Source organism: Nothobranchius furzeri, chromosome 10 (genome assembly GCF_043380555.1).
Source record: "Nothobranchius furzeri strain GRZ-AD chromosome 10, NfurGRZ-RIMD1, whole genome shotgun sequence".
Classification (NCBI taxonomy): Eukaryota; Metazoa; Chordata; class Actinopteri; order Cyprinodontiformes; family Nothobranchiidae; genus Nothobranchius; species Nothobranchius furzeri.
Genome location: NC_091750.1, coordinates 44,114,247 through 44,136,847, shown reverse-complemented (window position 1 = coordinate 44,136,847; position 22,601 = coordinate 44,114,247). Strand labels below are relative to the sequence as shown.

Here is a 22,601-nt window from a genome sequence, read left to right as displayed (position 1 = left end):
GCAAGACCTTTCTGAGTTATGTGGTTAGGAAGATGAGTGAGTGAGTGAGTGAGTGAGTGAGTGAGTGAGTGAGTGAGTGAGTGAGTGAGTGAATGAATGAGTGAGTGAGTGATACTAATACCAACAATTATAATAAGAATAATACAAAAGAAGAAGAAGAATACTGCTTTACTGAAACTTTTAAATGTCACAAGTGTTTTTGGAAGCCAATTTACATTTCTTCTACAATATACAGATGATGTGATTGTTAGAAACTGGATCCACTTCCAGACAAAAGCAGGAGGCAAGGACAGCAAAGCTCTAATTTAAGAAATAATGCCACTTGTCTTCATTCTTTTGTGTCACTTAAAATGACAAATATAAACAAGACAAGAATAAAATAAGACACATCAATAGTTCTTGTTCAGATTTCAGTGTCATAGTCATTTTGACTAACTCAACTTTAGGATTAATGGGATTAGGGGTTTTCCCTTCCCTAAGCTGCCACCTTACTGTGGTGGAGGTTTTTGAGTGTCCCAATGATCCTAGGAACTAAGTTGTCTGAGGCGTTATGCCTCGGGTAGGGTCACCAAAGGCAAACAGGTCCTAGGTGAGGGATCAGACAAATGTGGCAAGCGCATGGTGGCCGGGCTTTTACCCAAGGAGTCCGGCCGGTTATAGCCCGAAGAGGACACATGGGTCCCCCTTTCCAGGAGCTCACCACTTGTGGGAGGGCCATCAGGTGCATTGTGTTTTGGGTGGTAGCCAAAGGCCGGAACCTTGGCTGTCAGATCTTTGGCTCTTGGTACGCGGAATGTAACTCTGGTTGGGAAAGAGCCGGAGTTCATGTGTGAGGTTGAGAGGTTTTGGCTAGATATAATCGGACTCACCTCAATGCACCGCTTTGGCTCCAGAACCAGTTTCATTGAGAGGGGTTTCTACCACTCTGGAGTTGCTCCCAATGAGAAGCACAGAGCAGGGGTGGGCATACGTTTTGCCCATCTTGGTGTCTGTATGTTGGGGTTTACCCCAGTAAATGAGCAGGTAGCCTCCCTCTGCCTACGTGTTGGGGGACGGGTCCTGACTGTGATTTGTGCTTATGCATTGTAGCGTTAAGGATTGGCTACATATTAAATGATCAATAAGATGTGATATTCCATATAAATATGAAATCTCAATCTGATTGGTCTTTTAATAATCCGTGTATCATTCGTTCTTTCTATTTTCGATTGAAAACAAACAATCAAAAAAGGAAAACTTGATTTTTTTGTTTTTTGTTTTACAAACGGATTTAAAAAAAGAAAAAAAGTCGTGTTTTTCATATTTTCTATTTTAGTCTCGGATCCAATATGAGAAATTGAAAAACGGCCAATGGACCCAATTTGATTTTAATATTTCGTCATTCGGGGTTACGTGACCCGGAAGTTTTTTTTTCTTGCTAATGTTCGAAAATGTAACATTAGCTTCAGTCCTCGTCAGATTCACCGTCCAGCTGTCAATTAAACCAACCAACATGGACAGTTATGTGTTGTTCAAAGGAACAAAACGGCTGACTCTAAAGGAAGAAGACATGACGACCGAAAAGATAAGCAGAATCTTCCAGGTAGCCTTTTATTCTAAAACGCGTTTTACTGATGTTGCTGTGCAGAGAACATTTTTAAATAGCTGTTTACTTATTTCAAAGGTTCATTGCACCAGTCTGCATATTACTGATGACAGCAATGTAGCCATTTTTCCTGGTAATGACGGACGCTTCAGTACATTGGAGGAGTCATCAAGCATGCCTGCATCCTACAACCCCACTCGCTTCTCCTTCCACCGACCACAGAGTGCTGCTGGAGCTTCCACGTCGTCTGCAAGACCATCTCCTAGAGTGACTGTTGCAAAAACATGCCAAAGGTAACCAGATTTATGAAACTCAACACACTGGATTAAGGGCATTAGGATGTGAATAATTGTATTGATGGTGGATTGATTGCCTTATGATGTGTGCATTTTTGGATTGCTGAACTACATCAGTACATTTTTTACAAATGTGACTGCTGCATGTGACACTGAAAACTAATTTGTAGAATGGTTTGGAAGCAAAATGCAAGGAAAGTCTTGGCTGTGAGAGAGGAAGACTTCTTGCAGTTACAAGTAAGTAAAAAGAGGAAGCTGAGGTATTTACACTGGAATTTCATTTTGTGTGAATTTGGACTGCACATTTTGTAAGTAAGTTTCTTCTTTGTGAAAATGGTTTTGCCAAAATAGTTCATCTGTGGAAGTTACTGCACAAGTTTGGATTACTGTGTGGAATGTGCCGTCGCTATGGCTACTCAACTCCGTCTCCTATCCCAGCCTGGGCGGGACTGCGGGAGGGCCGCCGAATCGTTCCAGGGTCACTGCAACCCTCCAACCCTCAATGCTCCTCCCCCTGTTCAGACTGAGGTGACATGCGCTGCTTGCAGTGGCTGCAGAAACCGAAGTGTGGATAGTCCCAAACCCACCACCCCACCTAGTGGACACTTATGCTGTGTGATGTCTGAAGTCTGTTGCATATCTGTCTGAGTTGTTTTTTTTTTTTTGCAGAGCAAAGCTGCCCTCCCGGTGGAGGGTAACTCTGAAGTGCATTTTTTCCCCCTCCTCCTGAACCAGTCCTCATGTAACTCTCTGATCTCTATTAAGGTAGCGCGATTCAGGGTTGCGAATGACCACAGTCACCAATGTGTCTTGCCTATGTATGTATGTCTGATCTCTGAATTGTGTACTGAAACTCTAATTTCCCTCTGGGATTAATAAAGTATTATTGAATTGAATTGAATCAAGTGAAGAAATGATCTCAGGAAACAGGATTTATGTGGGAGTCTCCGTAATAAACAATCATCTGCTGGGTCAATGCTAAACTGCTGCTGAGTAGCTTCTCAAACTGAGGTTCCTCAATTGCACAAGAACCCTTGAGTGGCCTGGCTATAAACTCAACTCAGAAGTTGCACAGCATAAGATGATGTCATTGATGACTTTGCATCTGCAAAAGGCTTCTTCCACTGCTACAATGGGCAGTGCATTGGATCTGTGCCTACTAAACTAGAAACCTAAATGGCATTTCACATTTCACGCAGCATTTTTCTGAAGCGACATGGACACGTTCTGTCGGGTACCCGTACACGTTAAATCGACACATGAAAAATTAAAATCAAATTCGGTCCTGCAGTTTTTTTTCCCATTTAAAGTTGCAAAAAAAAAAGTGGCTCGACAGCACCCCCCGGTGAATAAAAAATACCCCTTCGCTTTGAACTTTTTTTTTTATAGTAGACTGATGAAATTTAGTACGGTTGTAGAACTTGCCAATACGCACAGAAAAGCCTCATGCACCCATGGTCAACATCAAACAGGAAGTCAGCCATTTTGGACTGAAGTAGCGATTTTGACCCCGTTGTCGTCATTTGTAGGGTCTGTATTTGATTGAAGAGTTTGGTCATTTTTCGCACGATCATCTAAAAATAGTGTGCGATTGATCAGAAGTGATGGACAATTGAAATGAGACAATTAAATTGACTTTTCATATTTACTGAAGGGGCAGGGCCAAGCCTTGAAGTTCGAGCGCTCGTAAAAAAATTATAAATGGCTATGATTTCATCAATGAAAAAAATTACAGTTACTAAAATTTCTACGGACATTCGTCATCGGTCCCCGAAGAAAAATGAATGGCTGATTGATGAGGTCATACTAGCCCTGCCCCCTCAGAAACAAAAAGGTCAAGTTTAACTGGGAAATTCCCCAAAATTTGCCATTTCATATAATCACCACAAACTTGTTGTCTTGTTCTGTGTCCCTTTGGTCCCCAGCCCCCTCCAAGTGTCCCCTCCCATTCTGTGTCCTTGTAGTCCCCAGCCCGTTTTGTTTCCAGCTCCCTCCAGGTTTTCCTCATGTTCTCTTGGTCTCTCCACTGTAGTTTTCTATAGGTTTATGATCTCAGTTCTTTAGTCTCCTTTAGTGTGTGTGTGTGTGTGTTCCCTTCCCCACTTCAGATCATTCATTTACTTATTAGTTTCACCTGTGCCCAATTCCCCACGCACCTGCTCCTCGTCTCTCCCAGCCCCATGTATATAACCCTGTCTGTGTCTCTAGTGTTTGTTGGTTCATTGTCTTTCGTCAGCGTTCCCTCCCCTCCCCTCCCCTCCCCTCCCCTCCCCTCCCCTCTCTAGTGACTAGATTCTGGCTCATGAGTGAGCTTTTGTTTTCGACTTTTTGAACTTTAGAATTTTGGCTTAGAGTCCTGCAGTTTTGCCTTTTAGTTTATCATCCAAATAAAGGGATTCTTTACTTATACAACCTCTCCAGCCTCGAGTTGTGTGGTGTTCTGTGCTTTGGGTCCAATCCTCCTGCGCTCGCAGCGTGACACTTGTAGCAGGTAACTGAAGACAAGTTGGGGTTGCTTGGCGTCACTTTATGGGAACTTTGGAAAAAGGGCGGGGATGTGATGGTGTGGCGAAGTCAGGCCATTCGTTTGCCTCCCATTTTGTCATTTCTGATGTTATCGCCATGAAATTTCTAGTTGTTATATCCTCATGGAAAACCTCTTAACTGGATTCTGGCTTCTGTCTCAGCTGCAAATCGTGCTGTCCAAAGTGTCCCCCTGCTCTCACCTAGATCCTAGTGAGGAATGATAAAGAAACCAAATGGATGATCCCTACTAATACTAACAGAGAAACAGAGAGAATTTAGAATTTGTACTCCTCAATTATTTGCTTAACATTTTTGTTTCCTTTTTTAAAATGGCAGCATTTAAAATTTTCACCAACATTTTAATAATGAATTAAATTACGTAGCATAAACCAACTGATTTCCAATGTTGGTTTCCAGTAACAGTCATGTAATTAATAATTTATTATATTAATAAAGGTCTAATTCATTCTCAGTTACTTTTCTGATTTGAATTAAAAAATGATTCAACCCAACACTGATGGAAAAACTCAGAGGCCATGTTTGTTACTTAAGCTTCTACTAAAATGTTTTCATGAATCATAATTAAAACCTCCATATTTCTAATCCATAAAACTTGTAATCATGTTAAAGCAATAGGCTGGTCCTGCTCGAGTCATTTCATTAAATATAAAACAGAGTGGAGAGTTTCTGTTCCATTGCAGCTGCTCTAACATCTGAACACAAAGCAGGTGAAGATGTTCATCATCAGAGTCCCTGCAGCATCATTACAACATGATCAGGCCGCTGCGGGTCTTGCTGCACACCTGAGAAGGGTTCCAGCTGCTGGAGGAAGACGGATGGAAGGGTCCGGCGTGTCCCCGCTGGAGGAGTCCTCTCCTCTCCTCCTATTGCGCAGGATGAGACTGCAGCTCCTCTCTAGCTCCACACTCCAACCCACCTTGAAGCAAGCAGGCACCCTCCTCAGTGTTGCGTTCAGGTTCCTCCTCACAGATCCGGTTTAGACTCTGAATGTGAAACTATATTGTAGCAGAGACTTGAACTCGTGTTTCATCTAAACCAGAGTGGGTTGTGATGTCTGTGGAAGACAAAATAACGTATTAATCTATTTAGGGATAAATCTGATGAAAAAAAATATAAGAAAAGTTTATTTCTGTTTTAATTGTCTTCTTTCTGCGCTTCTTGATCATGTATGACACAAACAACTGGATCGCGTGACGTACCAGCCGTTTTCCCCACTTCGTGACCGGTTCCGAGGGTGAGCGTTAGAACTGAGAGGCGGAACTTCCGAGCGCTGATATTTCCCGGGAACGCACCTCAGCACGTGCGAAAGGGACAGCGCTGGTAACCAATCAGCGGCCGCGGCCCTCCTGCGCGCGTCAATGGAATCCGAGCTGGGGCAGGACCACGCGCCTCCGGAGGCTGGAGCTTGGTTTCACGGCCTCATCTGCTCTCGTCCAATTGGCGCAGGTGATCCATCTGAGGATGCGAGAGGAGAGGGGAGGAGAGTGGGAGATCTCCGGTGCTGAAGTGTTCGGGGCTCGGCTGCAGGAAGACAAGGATCCCGGTCCGTGTGTGTCAGTCCCGGCGATGAGAGAAGCACCGAAAGCGGCCCTTTGAGATACGATGTGTTTTAACTCTGGTCGGTTATAGTACTATGATTTGGTATGTGGCCACTTTGATAGCAAGTGTATTCAGCACCCGAGGAACGGCCGCTCAAGGTGAGTCGAAGCATCCTCTCCTCTCCTCCACCAAGTTTCATCCTTCTGCGCATTCTGCTTTCTATATGTCAGTCTTGGACGTGAAGCGTGTGTGTGTCCATCAGCTGAGAGGAGCCGAGTGGTGAATGTTGGACTCTGAACAATGGAGGTGTGATTTAATTCCGGCTCTGCTGGACTTTAACTCCTCAGGGAGGATAGAGGAACATCTGAGTGTCTCCTCATCCTCTCTGATCAGCAGAGGGAGCTGGTCGCTACGGGACCCTGGTGGGCTGCGGGCTGTTTGGTGAGATGTGAGGCCAAACCGGACCGGTGTCGGTGCAGTTGTCATTTAAATGCTGTCACTAGATTAACCTGTTCCTGCCAAAGTGAAAAAAGTGAAGTAGTTCCCGGGTTCGTCCGCCAGAGGGAGTGTCGTGTCATTGACACGACACCCTAGCTGCTCTAGTCTTCACCATCAGAGGGTAGAAGACCCAGCAGCTGACCGGACCTCCACACGGAGGCTGGGAGCTGAGACTTCTCCTCTGACTCAGGAGCTTTTATCCATCTGATGTGTTCCAGAACTTCCAGCTGCTCCAGCAGCAGTTAGGTGTGTTTGACTGAGGTACTGGGCTGATGTCTCTCTGAGCAGGACCCAGCTAACGCCAGCTCTCTTAACGGATCTGGCTGTTGTAGCCTCATCCTTACAACATGATCATGATGGTGATCGTGAGCTGACGAAGCTTTATGAAAAGTTGATTTCCTGTATCAGATGCATAGATGCTGCATCATTAAAGTCAGATTTCTGCAGTTGGGCTTTCACCATCAACCTTCTACTCAGGCAGCAAACGGTGTTGCAATGAAAAACTGAAATCTGTACTTGATAAGTGTGGCTGTGGTGGTTCTGGATTTTCATGTTCTGTTATCTAAATCAGCAAATGTAACAAACACAATACAACATGTTTGTGTTGGTGGGGTCAAACCTCAACTTGATGATCATGTGGGGGTCCTAACAGAATCAATCAATCAATCAATCAATCAATCATAGAACATTTTCCAGAACCCTGGAAGTTGTCTAAAGAGCTTGGCAGACGACACTAACCAGGTTGCGCCAGACAAAGCTGTCCTAATGACCTTGTAGCTCTTGTAGCACATATGTAGGACTGGGCTAAGTCATGGGTGTTTGTCTTGGACTACTTTTGTTTACACTTTATATAAATTATGCATTAACTCTCTGGAGGCAGGCGTTGCACATTTGCAGCGTTAAAACCTACCTACCTGGTTACTCCACATACGCATTTCATGAGTATTTTTTAACTCAGAAGTACCCCTGAATGACTTAGTTGTTCGCCCTTTTATCAAAACTTATTTTGAGCCTGAGAAGGTTAACTGATTCTTGGCCTAATTATTCTGTCCACATTTGAGATGACACAGGAGACTCAATGTTCTTGTTCTAAGCTTTTTTTCAGTAAACTTCAAGATCTCTGAGTCATTCTGGACATTGTCTTTATTTAAAAGTTTAAAAAATTGTTCAATTCAATCTTAAAAATCTAAAAATTGTTATCTCCTAGTCCCAGGGCAGACACTCATACCACCAGGCTACTGAGTTGGTCCTAATCTACGTCACACTGTCACTTAATTATGACACTTAGTTATGACTTCCCCGTCATAACTCATGACGGGGAAGTCTGATGGTTTAGCGTGTAGGTAGCAGGATTTCCCTTACATAGGCGTAGCCGTGGCGGCCCGCCATGGCTGAAATCCCACCGCCACGCCTACAAGATCCCAAGCTTTTTTTTTTTTGTTGGCGCTGTTTCCCGAAGAAGCAGCGGGAACTACTATGTTGTCGCTTGTGATCACAGCCGGCGGGCAGCAAGGAGGAGCAGGCAGGGCAAGGTGAAGTTACAGCATAAGTTACTGAGTTTAAAATTAGAAAGGTAGCAGTGGATATAATGCTTTTTGGTATAAATGTTTCAGTAGCATTAAGATAAACAAGTGTTGACGATCTTGACAGGGTTTCCTCCCCCCACCAGGCTAAGCATCACTTATTCAAGTAAAATTTATTTATTTTTTCATGTCTGACTTTAACCGCATCTAATACTGTATTACGGCGTGAGCGCAACAGCGACAACTTAAGATTGATGTGTGAGCAGCCTGAGAGGTCGGGTGTTTTCATCTGAACCCTTAAAACCTCCAGCAGGCTACGTTGCACTATTGACAACTTAGCGACGTGACATGTCTCGGAGAAGGTATAAAAACACGTTGGACGCTTCTTCTGAAGCGGGAAAATAACACCTCTTCTTAAGCAGAGCACGACGTCGCCTCGGCTCGTTCACGGCCGAGCCGGACTGAGCTCGATAACATTGACCCAGCACAGCCACTGGGTCGTTGGAGCTGCCCCGTGACTGCCTGATGGAAAACCAGAGGGTTTCATCAGACTCGTAGTTTCTTGTTTTTGCTGGGGACCCCCTGTATTTTACCGCTCCCTCCTGCAGTCTTCCCCTATTAAAATTTAAAATGACTCTGTAAATCCGTGTATCAATAGAAAAAATCTCTGCCTTTGCCAGCTGCAGTAAATGTAGTTTCCAAATAATAAATAAGAGGTGCATTCATCTGTATCTCCTTTGATCCGCATTAGTGATATTTTCAGCACCAGAACAATGAAGCAAAGAAACAGATTCCTGAGTTTGTTAGTAATTTTATTTATTAGGTGCATCTAACCTGTTCTATTTTTCCCTGAAATGAGATCAAATCAGTGCTTCTATGGGTTGTCTCCACTCTGCACTAGAACATTTTACTTTATTTAGAGACGTGTCATAATCACCCCCCCCCCCCACCCCCACACACACACACACCCACCGGCGGGCCCCACTGCCACAGCTGGAAAAATTCCTAGGGGAAACACTGGGTAGGGCTGGGTGATACGTCCGGAAACCAATATCGCAGAATATTGAGTAGCTCACCTCGATAACGCTAAACGGACGAGAAAACAAAAGTTGTCCACTAGATGGGGCTGTCACGTGTATTATGTTGAGTCACGTTGTCATGTGACTCTAGGTGGTACAGCTTCTTAAAGGGACAGGAATGTTGCCAACCCACACACATCTCAGTTTGAGTCAGAAATTTCGATAATGATACATTTTCTATTTATTGTCCAGCCCCACGTCCAGGTAACAGCAGATAATGTCTTGGCTAGTAGAAGCTAACTGTTAGCATTAGCAACTCCACCAAACAGCAGAACTCCTCCAGGCTTTTGTTAATTGTGGAGATAGAGCATCAAAGTTGCAGTGCAAACGGAGTCAGTGGTAGAGTTGCATCGCCGTTAGCCAATCAGAGGAGAGATGTATAAATATCAGGAAATGAGAGAATCTTGACCTCTTCTCCTCAGGCTGAATTCTCCATGCTGAAACAGATGCAGAGCTTTTTTTTCCCCAGAGTACGACTTATAAGGCATTCATTCTTATATGGAGACTTTGTATTAAGCCCTTATTTATAAAGGAAGTGAGGACAGCTGTTGGACTTGCTGAGAGAGTTTAACCCTCTCAGGCTCAAAATAAGTTTTGATAAAAGGACGAACAACTAAGTCCTTCAGGGGTACTTCTGAGTTAAAAAATGCTCCTGAAATACGTATGTGGAGTAACCAGGTAGGTAGGTTTTATCTGTTGCAAATGTGCAATGCCAAGGTGGTTCCTGCCCTGTACTCCGTTGTGCACCTACACTCACACAGATGAAGACTCTTGGACGTGGTGATGTCCAGACAGCCAGCACACAGCTGTGATAGTTGGACTCGAGTCAGACTGCTTCTCCATCTTTTGTTTTATCCCTCTCTCATTATCTCTAATCATTTCTCCCATCCTAATTAGGTTCTTGCCAATCCATCACTCCCCTCTTCGTACACTAGGGGGATCATGCTGTCTTCTAGGTTTTAAGTGTCTCCTCTCAGCATGAGAGGGCAGCTTAGGTAAAAGAGCTGCCTGCTGTGGGTTGTTTTAATGAAAGCTCTGGCTACACTTCACAGTGTGCTTTGCAGGCTCACATCCACACACATGCACAACAGAGGCTCACTTGTCAACATGCACCGATCCCCTCAGGGGGCAGTGTGTCTTTAACCAGATCTGAACATATGCCCACTAACAGGCACTGTGCCCTGGACTAAGTTGAACTAATTACGTCTAAGCTGTGTGATAAGTGCTGCACAGTTGCTAGATAAATACATATGTCAGCATGCGGAGAGGGCGGGGGAGGGAGTCTGAGTTGGGCTGAAGGCGTGTATTCAAAACCAGCTCCTTTCATCACTTCTGCCATCCTAATGAGTCAATGATAAAAACTCAAACATTTCATTTACACCTCGACTCCTCAGGGAAGAGGCCGGTTAACACCTTGGACAGGTGTCCAGTCCGTCACAGGGACATACAGAGACAAATAACCCATCACTCATACCTAGGGGCAATTTAGGGTCTCCAGTTAACCTGATATGAACGAAAACCTGCACATGAGGAAAACATTATAACTCCACACTCACCTAAAGGATTATTGGGAACACCTGTTCAACTTCTCCTTAATGCAATTTTCTAATTAACCAATCACATGGCAGTTGCGTCAATGCATTTAGGGGTGTGGTCCTGGTCAAGACAATCTCCTGAACTCCAAACTGAGGCCTAGTCTACATGTAGCAGGTTTTTTTTAAAAAACTAATATCCGCCCCTCCAAAAACTTGCATCCACACCACCTCGTTTTAAAACAAAACTTGTCACGGTGTAGGAGGTGGAGACGGCGGACCATGTGTGGATGAGCTGAACGGAGGAAAAATGCAGGCTTCGGTAAAAGTAAAAATGGTTTAATGGCAGGATGGGATGAACAGGACACCAGCAAACAGCAACAACAATGAACTGACAAAGGACAGGGGCAAAACAGGTGGTTTAAATACAGAGGGCTAATTAGGGAAACATGGACAGGTAAACGAGGGACAGGTGAGAACAATAAGGGTAATCATGGCAGGAGAGGAACACAGACAGGCGGGCAGGGGCAGATTGTGACAGTACCCCCCCTTAAGGGCGGATACCAGAGGCCCATAAGGCCACACGACACAGGAGACTGGACAGGGACTGGACGGGGACTCGGAGACTGGACAGGGACCGGAACAGGGACTTGACAGGACCGGAACAGGGACTTGACAGGACCGGAACAGGGACTGGAACATGGACTGGACTAGAACATGGACTGGACTAGAACATGGACTGGACTGGAACATGGACTGGACTAGAACATGGACTGGACTAGAACATGGACTGGACTAGAACATGGACTGGACTGGAACAGGCGTGGAACCCAGGTAGAGAACTGCAGGAGCAGGCGTGAGACCCAGGCAGAGAACTGCAGGAGCAGGCGTGGGACCCGGCAGGGGCTGCAGGAGCAGGCGTGGGACCCAGCAGAGGCTGCAGCAGCACGAGACCTGCAGGCATAAGCCCCACAGCGTGGACCAGGAAGTGGACGAACGGCAGGAGCGATGCGAGGGAACCCAGCTCGGCGGCAGGTGCTCGACAACCGGTCAGAGCAGGTACACGGCACGATTAGCTGGGTCTCAGGCAGAGGCTTGGGTGCAGGGAAGCAGGAGAAGAGCAGGGAGACCAACCCTACCACCCCGGAGAATGATGGCGTGCGTAGGGGGTGTAACTCCTTCAGAGCTCCAGGATCCGCGGCTTCCATGAGACAAACGGGACGGGGGCAGAAAGCAGGAGAGGAGAAGGGCCCGACCACCGCAGGAAATGAACTGGATGCGCCGAAACCCACCCAGAGGCGTGACCACCCCGGAGAACAGGTAGGATGCGCCAACACCCTGGGCCAGAATCTCCTTCTGCTAAAGGACAAAAATAAAAATTAAAAATAAATCCTCCAGGGAGATTTAGAAATGCTCACCACAGGTCCCGGTTTGGTCAGTTCATTCTGTCACGGTGTAGGAGGTGGAGACGGCGGACCATGTGTGGATGAGCTGAACGGAGGAAAAATGTAGGCTTCGGTAAAAGTAAAAATGGTTTAATGGCAGGATGGGATGAACAGGACACCAGCAAACAGCAACAACAATGAACTGACAAAGGACAGGGGCAAAACAGGTGGTTTAAATACAGAGGGCTAATTAGGGAAACGTGGACAGGTAAACGAGGGACAGGTGAGAACAATAAGGGTAATCATGGCAGGAGAGGAACACAGACAGGCGGGCAGGGGCAGATTGTGACAAAACTCTGTCCACACGTACCCAGATAAATACGTTGTTAAGGACATGCCATACCTGTAGGCGGCAGTACTTCCCCCGTTCTTAACCTCGTCCTTCGTCTGTGGTCTTCCGCAAAGAGCAGTAATTCCGCTTGTAAAAACAAACAAGCAAAAAGCGCTTGGACAATTGATAAAGTGAGCGCAGCTCTGAGGGCATCCATGCTGTCGGCTAGTGTAAACACAGGTCGCACACGTGATGTCAGCATTTTTTTTTGTCGCGGAAAGTGACGTTGCGGACCTTAAAACTCCGTGTTTGTCTGTCCACACGCAGACACCCAAAACGGAGAAAACGCAGATCTTCACTTTGGCCAGAGTTTTTAAAAAGATCAGTTTTCGTGTGAAAATACTCTGTTTTCTTGTGGATGACAGGCCAAAACGTAGAAAAATATCTACGTTTTGGCAGATCCCCGGCTACTTGTGGACAGGGCCTGAATGTCAGAACGGGAAAGAAAGGTGATTTAAGCTATTTTGAGCGTGGCATGGTTGTTGGTACCAGACGGGCCGGTCTGAGTATTTCACAATCTGCTCAGTTACTGGGATTATCACCTACAACCATTTCTAGGGTTTACAAAGAATGTTGTGAAAAGGGAGAAACATGCAGTATGCTGGATTATCATTGCAGGGGCCCCTGGGCACAACGTGCTTAGGGCCCCTCTTTTCTCCTCTTTTTCTGTCTCTCTCTTCCTCACAGCGCTCCTGTCTTCTCTTCAGTCTGTACTAACAAAAATGTTGTCAATCTGTGGGACAGTGGGGGCGAGTGAGTCTGCTGTAAAAGAGATCCCACTGTCCAACTACAACAGAAAGTAACGCAGAATTACTTAAAAGATTATGCAGTTATTGAAAAGTTTGCAAAGATGAAATATCTGCATGTTTTTTGTTTGTCCTCTGTCTCCTTCCTCCTCTTGTCTCCTGTCTCCTTCCACCTCTTGTCTCCTGTTTCCTTCCTCTTCTTGTCTCCTGTCTCCTTCCTCCTCTTTTTGTCTCCTCTTGTTGGTCTCCTCTCTTGCCTTCAGAAAAACTGCTTTCTGGCCTTTCTATTAGTAAATTCATTTACAATGTCATCAAAGTCCAGATTCCTGACAAGCTGAGATTCAATAGCCATCAATGACAGTGCACTGAGGCGCTGTTGAGTTTGTGTTGTTCTCAGTTCACTTTTTATTCTTGCCATTTGTGAAAATGATCATTCCCCTTCACAATTTGTAACTGGTAGAGTTAGAAAAATCCGCAGGGCCACAAACGCATTATTTTTTAGCCCGAAAATGATCCTGGTACTGCTTGTATTACATTATCTATGTGGACTCTCTGGTGATTATTTAGAGCTGAGAGGCGCAGAGCTCTGATCGTTGACACGCTCCAGACAGATGTGTCCTGAGCACGGCCACAGTAACATTATCAAAGTGTCGCCACCTCAAAAACAAATTTAACATCCTTTCATTCCTTGTCTTTTATTTGTGCCTGATGCGTTTCGCTGCTGCGGAGCGAGCGCATCACCGTTTCATCCTCCGAAGACTTCTCTGCACCGGTGTGGCCGGCGCGCAGCGCGCACTCCGCTATATTTGCAGTTGGTAGATCTTTTAGAACTGCAGTTCAAAAGTAACTCATAAGGTGAATATATATGAAGTCAGGTAGCAGTTTTTCTTGAGGATTGAGAGGAGATGCAGGAAGATAATAAACAGACGGGACAGAAAAATAGTCAAATAAAAACAAGTTTGTTTTTGTACCTGGTAGCAACAAACAGACACCATTGGAGGTAATCAGAAGTTAGGAACAGAAAATTAAATGATTCTTTCAATGTTTAGATCAACAGGAACTCTGAGAGGCTGCAGGTGCATCAGTGAGTTTGCGGCCGCTGCGCGGGGGAGGGGGGAGAGGGCTGAAGCAGGCAGTAAAGTTGCAAAAACTACCGTTGTTAAAAGAAATGTGTGTTAACTTAGAAAATGTGGGAGCAAAATTAATTACAACTTTTTTTCTCCAATGTTAAGACTGCTGCTTGCGTGGGCCCCCTTGTGGCTGTGGGCCCCTGGGCCTGTGCCCAGTTTGCCCCTAGTATAATCCGGCCGTGCCAATCACAACAAAACAGCTAAACAAATGGAATATTCTGACAATCCAGTGCAATCAATAATGAGGAGTAAAACATTTCTCCAATAAACTTGTCCTTGAGTAAAAAAAAAGCTCAACCCCCACAGGACTTAAATCCACCGTGCAAATGAGAGTCTGCCTTTTCTTGGTCAGCAGCTTTGTTTTTGCCAAACAGCCACCCACTGCTCATTAAGTGAGCACACTGTAGGAATCATCAGAAATCTGGAGCACCGGGAAAGGTTGTGGGAAGAAAATTTATTGGGCAGCAAGCACCGTGCCAGCTCCATTTACACAGTTTATCACTGAATACCCGTGCTTTGACTAGGGGAATAGAACCATCAAATTACAGGTTCAAAAGTTTTGAGAAGCTTTCAAATAATCACACAAGTCAAATCACTCAGAAGAAAAGCCCCATCACAAATGTAAATATTAAAAGAAACATCATTTTGGGCTGCCATGTGGGTCACTAATAAACACTCCAAATGTAAAATAAATTATTAAATAAAAACCTTCATTCATTTTCAGAGTTTGGCACCAGCTGTTTTAAAAAGTATCTTATTGTGATGTTACAATTAATAATAATAATAATAATAATAATAATAATAATAATAATAATAATACATCTAATATCGATGAGCTGCTGCACAGGTGATTTAACCAGCGATTTTTAATATTGACAATGTTATGAAATGTCTAAAAAGTGCTATTAGGTGACAGTAATGTTGGGGGAGGCCAGGTGGGTGGGGTGGGGTGGGGGCGGGACCCTAAGCACATTGTGCCCAGGGGCCCCTGTAATGATAATCCGGCCCTGGTGATTGGACAGACCTAAAACTGATCAGGCCAATGGTAGACCTGCTGAGGCTACAATGGAGCGTGGCTATACCGACCTGCAATAACTAAACAACTAAAACAGTTGGTCTAGACTTCTAGGCTTTTTGTTTACCATATCTTGAATTACACAATTTTTTTCTTTGTACTTGTGTGACAACATGTTTAGTTTCTTTTTGCATAAAAATAAAACTCAACTTTTCTGGAAATAGGCTTGTAGGTTTTAAGTGATTCTTGATTTTGTCTTTATTTTTACCTTTGCTGTGACTTGGCACACATAATAATGGATGAAATGTTTGGTGAAAAAAGGGGTTAAGGTTGCTCAGAGGTTAGGAGTTTGACCTGTGACTGGTCAGTCGTTGTTTCTCCCCCTCCTTTGGGGACGCTCTGATCTCAAAAGATCTGAAATGGGTGAAAAAGGTTGGATTTAAAACACCAAATACAAGAAGAAAACAACACCATTACCTCACACAATTTACGGCAGACAGGGATTCGGACACCATAGCATGCTGCTGTTAGCTAGTAGGCTAACCCAAGCTTTCTCCAGCTTGGTATTATAAACCGGACAGCGAAGGGAGAGTAACAGCTGCCACAATTAGTCATTTCATCAGGGATGACATCGACAAACCACAAAGTCGACTATAAATTTAATAGTCGATGTTTATTTTATCAGTAGTGGCCATCCAGCTCAGCCAGAGAAATAGGACATCACGGCGAGTTGACAACATAGCTCACAAGTTTTGGAGCATTTTTCAAAGACAAAAGCGTATGTAGAGTGCAAAATCTGCAAAGTGAAACTCTCCTTTCACCAGAGCACTAGCAATGCACAAGCACCTTAAAAGGAAGCACGTCATGGCGGAGAACGAAGAGTCGCCTCTGTAAGCTAATGACCTCTTCCCGCCACGAGAACACACGTCACTCAACAGAGCCACACGAGGACGGAAACGATTTGAAATATGAGTAACTCTGCTACTTTTAAACAGTGTTGGGAACATTACTTTAAAAAACATAATTAGTTACAGTTACTGATTACTTTGTCAAAAAAGTAACTCAGCCACTTACTGAATTACAAGATTATAAAAGTAACTAATTACCAAGAAAAATAACAATTTCGTTACTGTTTTCAAAGAATGCAAGAAAATGGCTCCCCTCTTAATTAAACTGACTTATTTACTATAAATGACAACAAAAGTGAAATATAAATGACTGGAACATAATAAAATGAATGTCCAAATGATTTTTATAAAACTGAAATAAATGGGCACTTAACAGGAGGAACTACAAACAGGAACATTACACTAACCTAGACTATTAAAATGTCACTGTGTAATATTTAACAAGACCCCAATCAGCTAAAATTTCTAATTGCAAATAGAAACACCTGTAAAGGTTCCTGAGCCTTTAAATGGTCTTGCAGTCTAGTTAAATCACTCAAATAAATGTAATTTTGCACAGTGTCCTAATTTTTCCGACTTCACGTAACTGTGTGTTTTTAGTAAGGCAAGGCAAGGCAGCTGTATTTCTAGAGCACATTTCAAACACAGAGGTCATTCAATGTCGTCGTCGTCATTTTCCTCCGCTTATCCGGGTCCGGGTCGCGGGGGCAGCATCCCAACTAGTGGGCTCCAGGCCGTCCTCTCCCCGGCCTTGTCCACCAGCTCCTCCAGCAGGACCCCAAGGCGTTCCCGGACCAGATTGGAGATGTAACCTCTCCAACGTGTCCTGGGTCGACCCGGGGGCCTTCTGCCGGCAGGACATGCCCGAAACACCTCCCCGGGGAGGCGTCCAGGAGGCATCCTGACCAGATGCCCAAACCACCTCAACTGGCTCCTTTCGATCCGGAGGAGCAGCGGTTCTACTCCGAGTCCCTCCCGAATGTCCGAGCTCCTCACCCTATCTCTAAGGCTGAGCCCGGCCACCCTACAGAGGAAACTCATTTCGGCCGCTTGTATCCGCGATCTCGTTCTTTCGGTCATTACCCAAAGCTCATGACCATAGGTGAGGATTGGGACGTAGATCGACCGGTAAATCGAGAGCCTGGCTTTCTGGCTCAGCTCCCTCTTCCCCACGACAGATCGGCTCAGCGTCCGCATCACTGCAGACGCCGAACCAATCCGCCTGTCGATCTCCCGATCCCTCCTACCCTCACTCGTGAACAAGACCCCGAGATACTTAAACTCCTCCACTTGAGGTAGGACCTCTCCCCCGACCCGGAGGTGGCAAGCCACCCTTTTCCGGTCGAGAACCATGGTCTCAGATTTGGAGGTGCTGATCCTCATCCCAGCCGCTTCACATTCGGCCGCGAACCTACCCAGCAAGAGCTGAAGGTCAGAGCTGGATGAAGCTAGGAGGACCACATCATCCGCAAAAAGCAGAGACGAGATTCTCCTGCCACCAAACTCGACACACTCCACACCACGGCTGCGTCTAGAAATTCTGTCCATAAAAGTGATGAACAGAACCGGTGACAAAGGGCAGCCCTGGCGGAGTCCAACCCTCACTGGGAACAGGTCCGACTTACTACCGGCTATGCGGACCAAACTCACGCTCCTCTGGTAAAGGGACTGAATGGCCTTTAACAGAAAGCCACCCACCCCATACTCCTGGAGCGTCCCCCACAGGGTGCCCCTGGGGACACGGTCATAAGCCTTCTCCAAATCCACAAAGCACATGTGGATTGGTTGGAAAAACTCCCATGCCCCCTCCATCACCCTTGCAAGGGTATAGAGCTGGTCCACAGTTCCACGGCCAGGACGAAAACCACATTGCTCCTCCTCTATCTGAGATTCAACTATCGATCGGACCCTCCTCTCCAGTACCTTGGAGTAGACCTTTCCAGGGAGGCTGAGGAGTGTGATCCCCCTATAGTTGGAACACACCCTCAGGTCACCCTTCTTAAAGATGGGGACCACCACCCCGGTCTGCCACTCCCTAGGAACTGCCCCCGATGACCACGCAATGTTGTAGAGACGTGTCAACCATGACAGCCCTACAACATCCATAGCCTTGAGATACCCAGGACGAACCTCATCCGCCCCCGGGGCTCCGCCGCTGTGTAGTTGTTTGACTACCTCAGCAACTTCTGCCCCCGAGATCGGACAGTCCATCCCCAGGCCTCCCAGCTCTGGTTCCTCCTCGGAATGCGCATTGGTGGGATTGAGGAGCTCCTCAAAGTATTCCTTCCACCGTCCGACTATAGCCTCAGTTGACGTCAGCAGCTCCCCATCCCCACTGTAAACAGTGTGAGCGAGTTGCTGCCTTCCTCTCCTGAGGCGCCGGACAGTTTGCCAGAACCTCTTTGGAGCCGATCGATAGTCTTTCTCCATGGCCTCACCAAACTCCTCCCACGCCCGAGATTTTGCCTCGGCAACTGCCACTGCTGCACCCCGCTTGGCTATCCGGTACCTGTCTGCTGCCTCCGGAGACCCACTGACCAGCTACGCCCTGTAGGCCTCCTTCTTCAGCTTGACGGCTCCCCGAACCTCTGGTGTCCACCAGCGGGTACGGGGGTTGCCACCACGACTGGCACCGGCCACCTTACGACCACAGCTAGCAACAGCCGCCTCGACAATCGCAGAGTGGAACAAGGCCCACTCGGACTCAATGTCCCCCACTGCTCTCGGGACGTGGTCAAAGCTCTGCCGGAGGTGGGAGTTGAAGACCGTCTTGACAGGTTCTTCTGCCAGGCGTTCCCAGCAGACCCTCACTATGCGTTTGGGTCTGCCAGGTCTACGCGGCATGTTCCCTTGCCATCTGATCCAACTCACCACCAGGTGGTGATCAGTTGACAGCTCCGCCCCTCTCTTCACTCGGGTGTCCAAAACATACGGCCGCAGGTCAGATGATACGACTACAAAATCTATCATCGACCTGTGACCTAGGCTGCCCTGGTACCAAGTGTACCGGTGGGCATCCTTATGTTCGAACATGGTGTTCGTTATGGCCAAACTGCGGCTTGCACAGAAGTCCAATAACAAAACACCGCTCGAGTTCAGATTAGGTGGTCCATTCCTCCTAATCACACCCCTCCAGGTCAAGCTGTCATTGCCCACGTGAGCATTGAAGTCCCCCAGCAGGACAATGGAGTCCCCTGATGGAGCACTATCTAGCACTCGTCCCAGGGACTCCAAAAAGGGTGGGTACTCTGAACTGATATTTGGCCCATAAGCACAAACAACAGTCAGGACCCGTTCCCCGACCCGAAGGCGCAAGGAAGCTACCCTCTTGTCCCCCGGGGTAAACCCCAACACACAGGCAGAGAGTCTCGGGGCTAACAAAAAGCCAACCCCAGCCCTCCGCCTCTCACCCGGAGCAACTCCAGCAAAGTAGAGTGTCCAACCCCTCTCCAAGTCTTGGGTTCCAGAGCCAATGCAATGTGTCGAGGTGAGTCCGACTATATCTAGCCGGTACCGCTCAACCTCTGCCACAAGCTCCTGCTCCTTCCCCGCCAGCGAGGTGACGTTCCATGTCCCAAAAACTAGTTTTCTTGTCCGGGGATTGGACCGCCAAGGCTCCCGCCTTGGTCTGCCACCTGATTCGCATTGCACCGAACCCTTCATGTTCCTCCTGCTGGTGGTGGGTCCACAGTTGGACGAGCCCATGTATCCGGTTCGGGCTGGGCCCGGCCGGGCCCCATGGGCGAAAGCCCGGCCACCAGGCGCTCGCTCACGGGCCCCAACCCCAGGCCTGGCTCCAGGGTGGGACCCCGGTAACCCTCCGGGCCGGGTACTCCGACTCTTCGTTTTAACCGCCATGAAAGATCCTTCGAATCGTTCTTTGTCTCACCCTTCACCTAAGACCAATTTGTCATGGGAGACCCTACCAGGGGCACTAAGTGCCCCAGACAACATAGCTCCTAGGATCATTAGGGCACTCAAACTCCTCCACCACGATAAGGTGACGGTTCAAGGAGGAGGTCATTCAATGTGATTTACAATTATCAGGACATGATATGAAAACACATAAAAACACAAATTAAAATACACACAAATGGAATTACAGTTTAGAGCCAAAGGAGAAGACAAAGTTACATCACAGATTACAGAGGAGACGATGCAGCATAAGAAACAATTCATGTAAAGGCTGATGAGTACATTAGGGCTTTTAGTTTTGTTTTAAACAACACTAGGGTTGGGGCAGATCTGAGGTCAAGGGGGAGCTGATTCCATACGTGAGCAGCATAGTAACTAAATGCATCTCCACCATGTTTGGTTCTGACCCGAGGTTCTACCAGCTGATTGTTTCCTAAGGATCTCAGAGCCCTATTGGGTGTATTTACAGGAATGAGATCTGACATGTATTTTGGTTCCATGCCTTTGAGTGATTTATAAACTAGTAGGAGCACTTTGAAATCTATTCTGTAGTTTACTGGTAACCAGTGTAGGGATCCAAGAACAGGAGTGATGTGCTCCATTCTCTTAGTTCTTGTTAAGACTCTAGCAGCAGCATTCTGAACGAGCTGCAGTTGGGAAGACCAGTTAGAAGACCATTGCAATTGTCCAGCCGACTGGAAATAAAAGCATGAATGTGTTTCTCTAAGTCTGGTCTGGACACGAGACCTCTGACTCTTGATATTTGATGAAGGTAATAAAACGCTAATTTATTTATAGCCTTAATATGTCCAGAGAAGTTCAGGTCTGAGTCAGTGATAACACCAAGATTTCGAATCTGGGTCAAGTAGCATTTTTGTTGCTGGTAATCTAGTAATGGTTACATAAATAAATAAAAATCCTTCAAAATGACACTAGAAGAGGCACAAATCTGATGGAGGACTTAACTTTACTAACTTGGGTCAGACCCAAACCCAGAAGAGCTGAAGCTCGGTGGTAAAGACACACAGGTAGCTCTGATAACACCTGAGCACCATGACGTCTGAGACAGATGTATCAGCGTTACAGCGGGACTAAAGAAATGATCAGGAACAGGTTACAGTTGGATGATCTAGGAAGGTAAAAGATCTGAGCGGTGAACAGGTGAGCGGACCTTCGGGACAGTCTGCAGCCGTAGACTATTCATCACGTCTTCCTCGTTCTTCACGGCCGTGATGCGCTTGGATGAAAACATCCGCCTCTTTAGCTCCCAGTCAGCTGATGGCGGCATCAACACACCGCGCTGCTGAATTAGTAATGCACGCATTTTCTTATCAGTAACGGAAACGGCGTTTTGATAAAAGAAGACATAATTAATTAGATTACTTGTTACTGAAAACAAAACTACTCTTTTTAGTAACGTCGTTATTTTAAACAGGTGAAAGGTTAAAGTTGAAGGTGGTGGTCTGAGAAACCGGTGGTGCCTCGCCTCTGTCAGTGCACCCCAGGGCTGCTGTGGCTACGTTGGAGCGCATAACCACCAGTGTGTGTGCAGTGTCTTATTTCCGTCTGCTTCATATTGTTACTGTAACGATGTCACAAACCACTAAAGTAATCTTTATTCCTCCGGTTCGAGTGAGATTTAGGGGAAAGCGTTTATTTGTGTTTTTGTGATCAGCTGAGAGTTTCCTGTCTCTGATTCAGAGCTGATGAAGCTGGTAACTTCTTTTATTACACCGTGATGTCAGTTGGAATATGAAATAATTCACCAAATGAACATGAGAAAATTGTTTTTTAGATATTTTTTTAAACTTATGATTTATACTCATAAAATCCATTTATGAAGGCTTTAGAGTGGTAGTGTGTATGTGTAATACACATGTGCTATTTTGCATGCTAGGTAACATTTATATTCCTTCTGTGATGTACTCGCTGCGCCCACTCCTCCCCTCCCCCTTTGCTTCCTTTGATCCCGCCATCCTGGGCTGGCTGGCTTCCTCTCAGGCTCATTTTGCAGCACTGCTCACTGATGCAGCTCCGTCAGCTTCCTACATGCAGACTTCTCCAGGCCCATTAAACATTCATCGGATGGAACTATACGATACCTGATCATACTCCCAAAAGAAATCCTTTAGCTTAACATCCTATCTTCAGTCTTGAGGTAATTAGCATGGCAGCATATCAACCTAGTTAAAAGAAAAAGGCAGCATTCACATTTAGAGGTCAAAACTTTTAAACACTTCGTAAATCAGTGCTAAGTTCAGCACACGGTTTTCCCCTTACGAGATGCAGAACATGTCAGCAGCTAGTTTAGCACCCACAACCTCACTTATATAGATATTAAGTGTCAATTAGTTAAAAGCATAAGTTTGTGAAGGGAAGAAGTGTGTCACCTGGTCACAAGTCACCACCTGTGTGCAGCACAGCTTCTGCTGCTTCAACCAATCAAGCAGTATCAATGCTCAGTTACCCATGTCCCTTGAACTGTTTAGGTGTTCTCTGTTTTGACAAAATA

General features: G+C 46.0%; 2 protein-coding genes across 5 annotated transcripts in view; both read left to right on the top strand.

Moving 5' to 3' along the window:
• Positions 1 to 1,221: 1,221 nt before the first annotated feature.
• On the top strand, positions 1,222 to 2,782 carry LOC107386333 (uncharacterized). The gene is made up of 4 exons (XM_015960645.3): positions 1,222 to 1,582; positions 1,664 to 1,878; positions 2,052 to 2,118; positions 2,233 to 2,782. The coding sequence occupies exons 1-4, from the start codon at positions 1,421 to 1,423 to the stop codon at positions 2,527 to 2,529; spliced, it is 741 nt and encodes a 246-aa protein (XP_015816131.2). The 5' UTR covers positions 1,222 to 1,420; the 3' UTR covers positions 2,530 to 2,782.
• A 3,031-nt stretch (positions 2,783 to 5,813) lies between these two features.
• Positions 5,814 to 22,601, top strand: part of LOC107386332 (protein turtle homolog B) — a 132,410-nt gene continuing 115,622 nt past the window's right edge. For all 4 annotated transcript variants that reach the window (XM_054730484.2, XM_015960643.3, XM_015960642.3 and 1 more), the window contains exon 1: positions 5,814 to 6,125. In XM_054730484.2, coding sequence (XP_054586459.1) covers positions 6,062 to 6,125 — 64 coding nt within the window. In that variant the 5' untranslated portion in view covers positions 5,814 to 6,061. The remainder of the gene's footprint in view (positions 6,126 to 22,601) is intronic.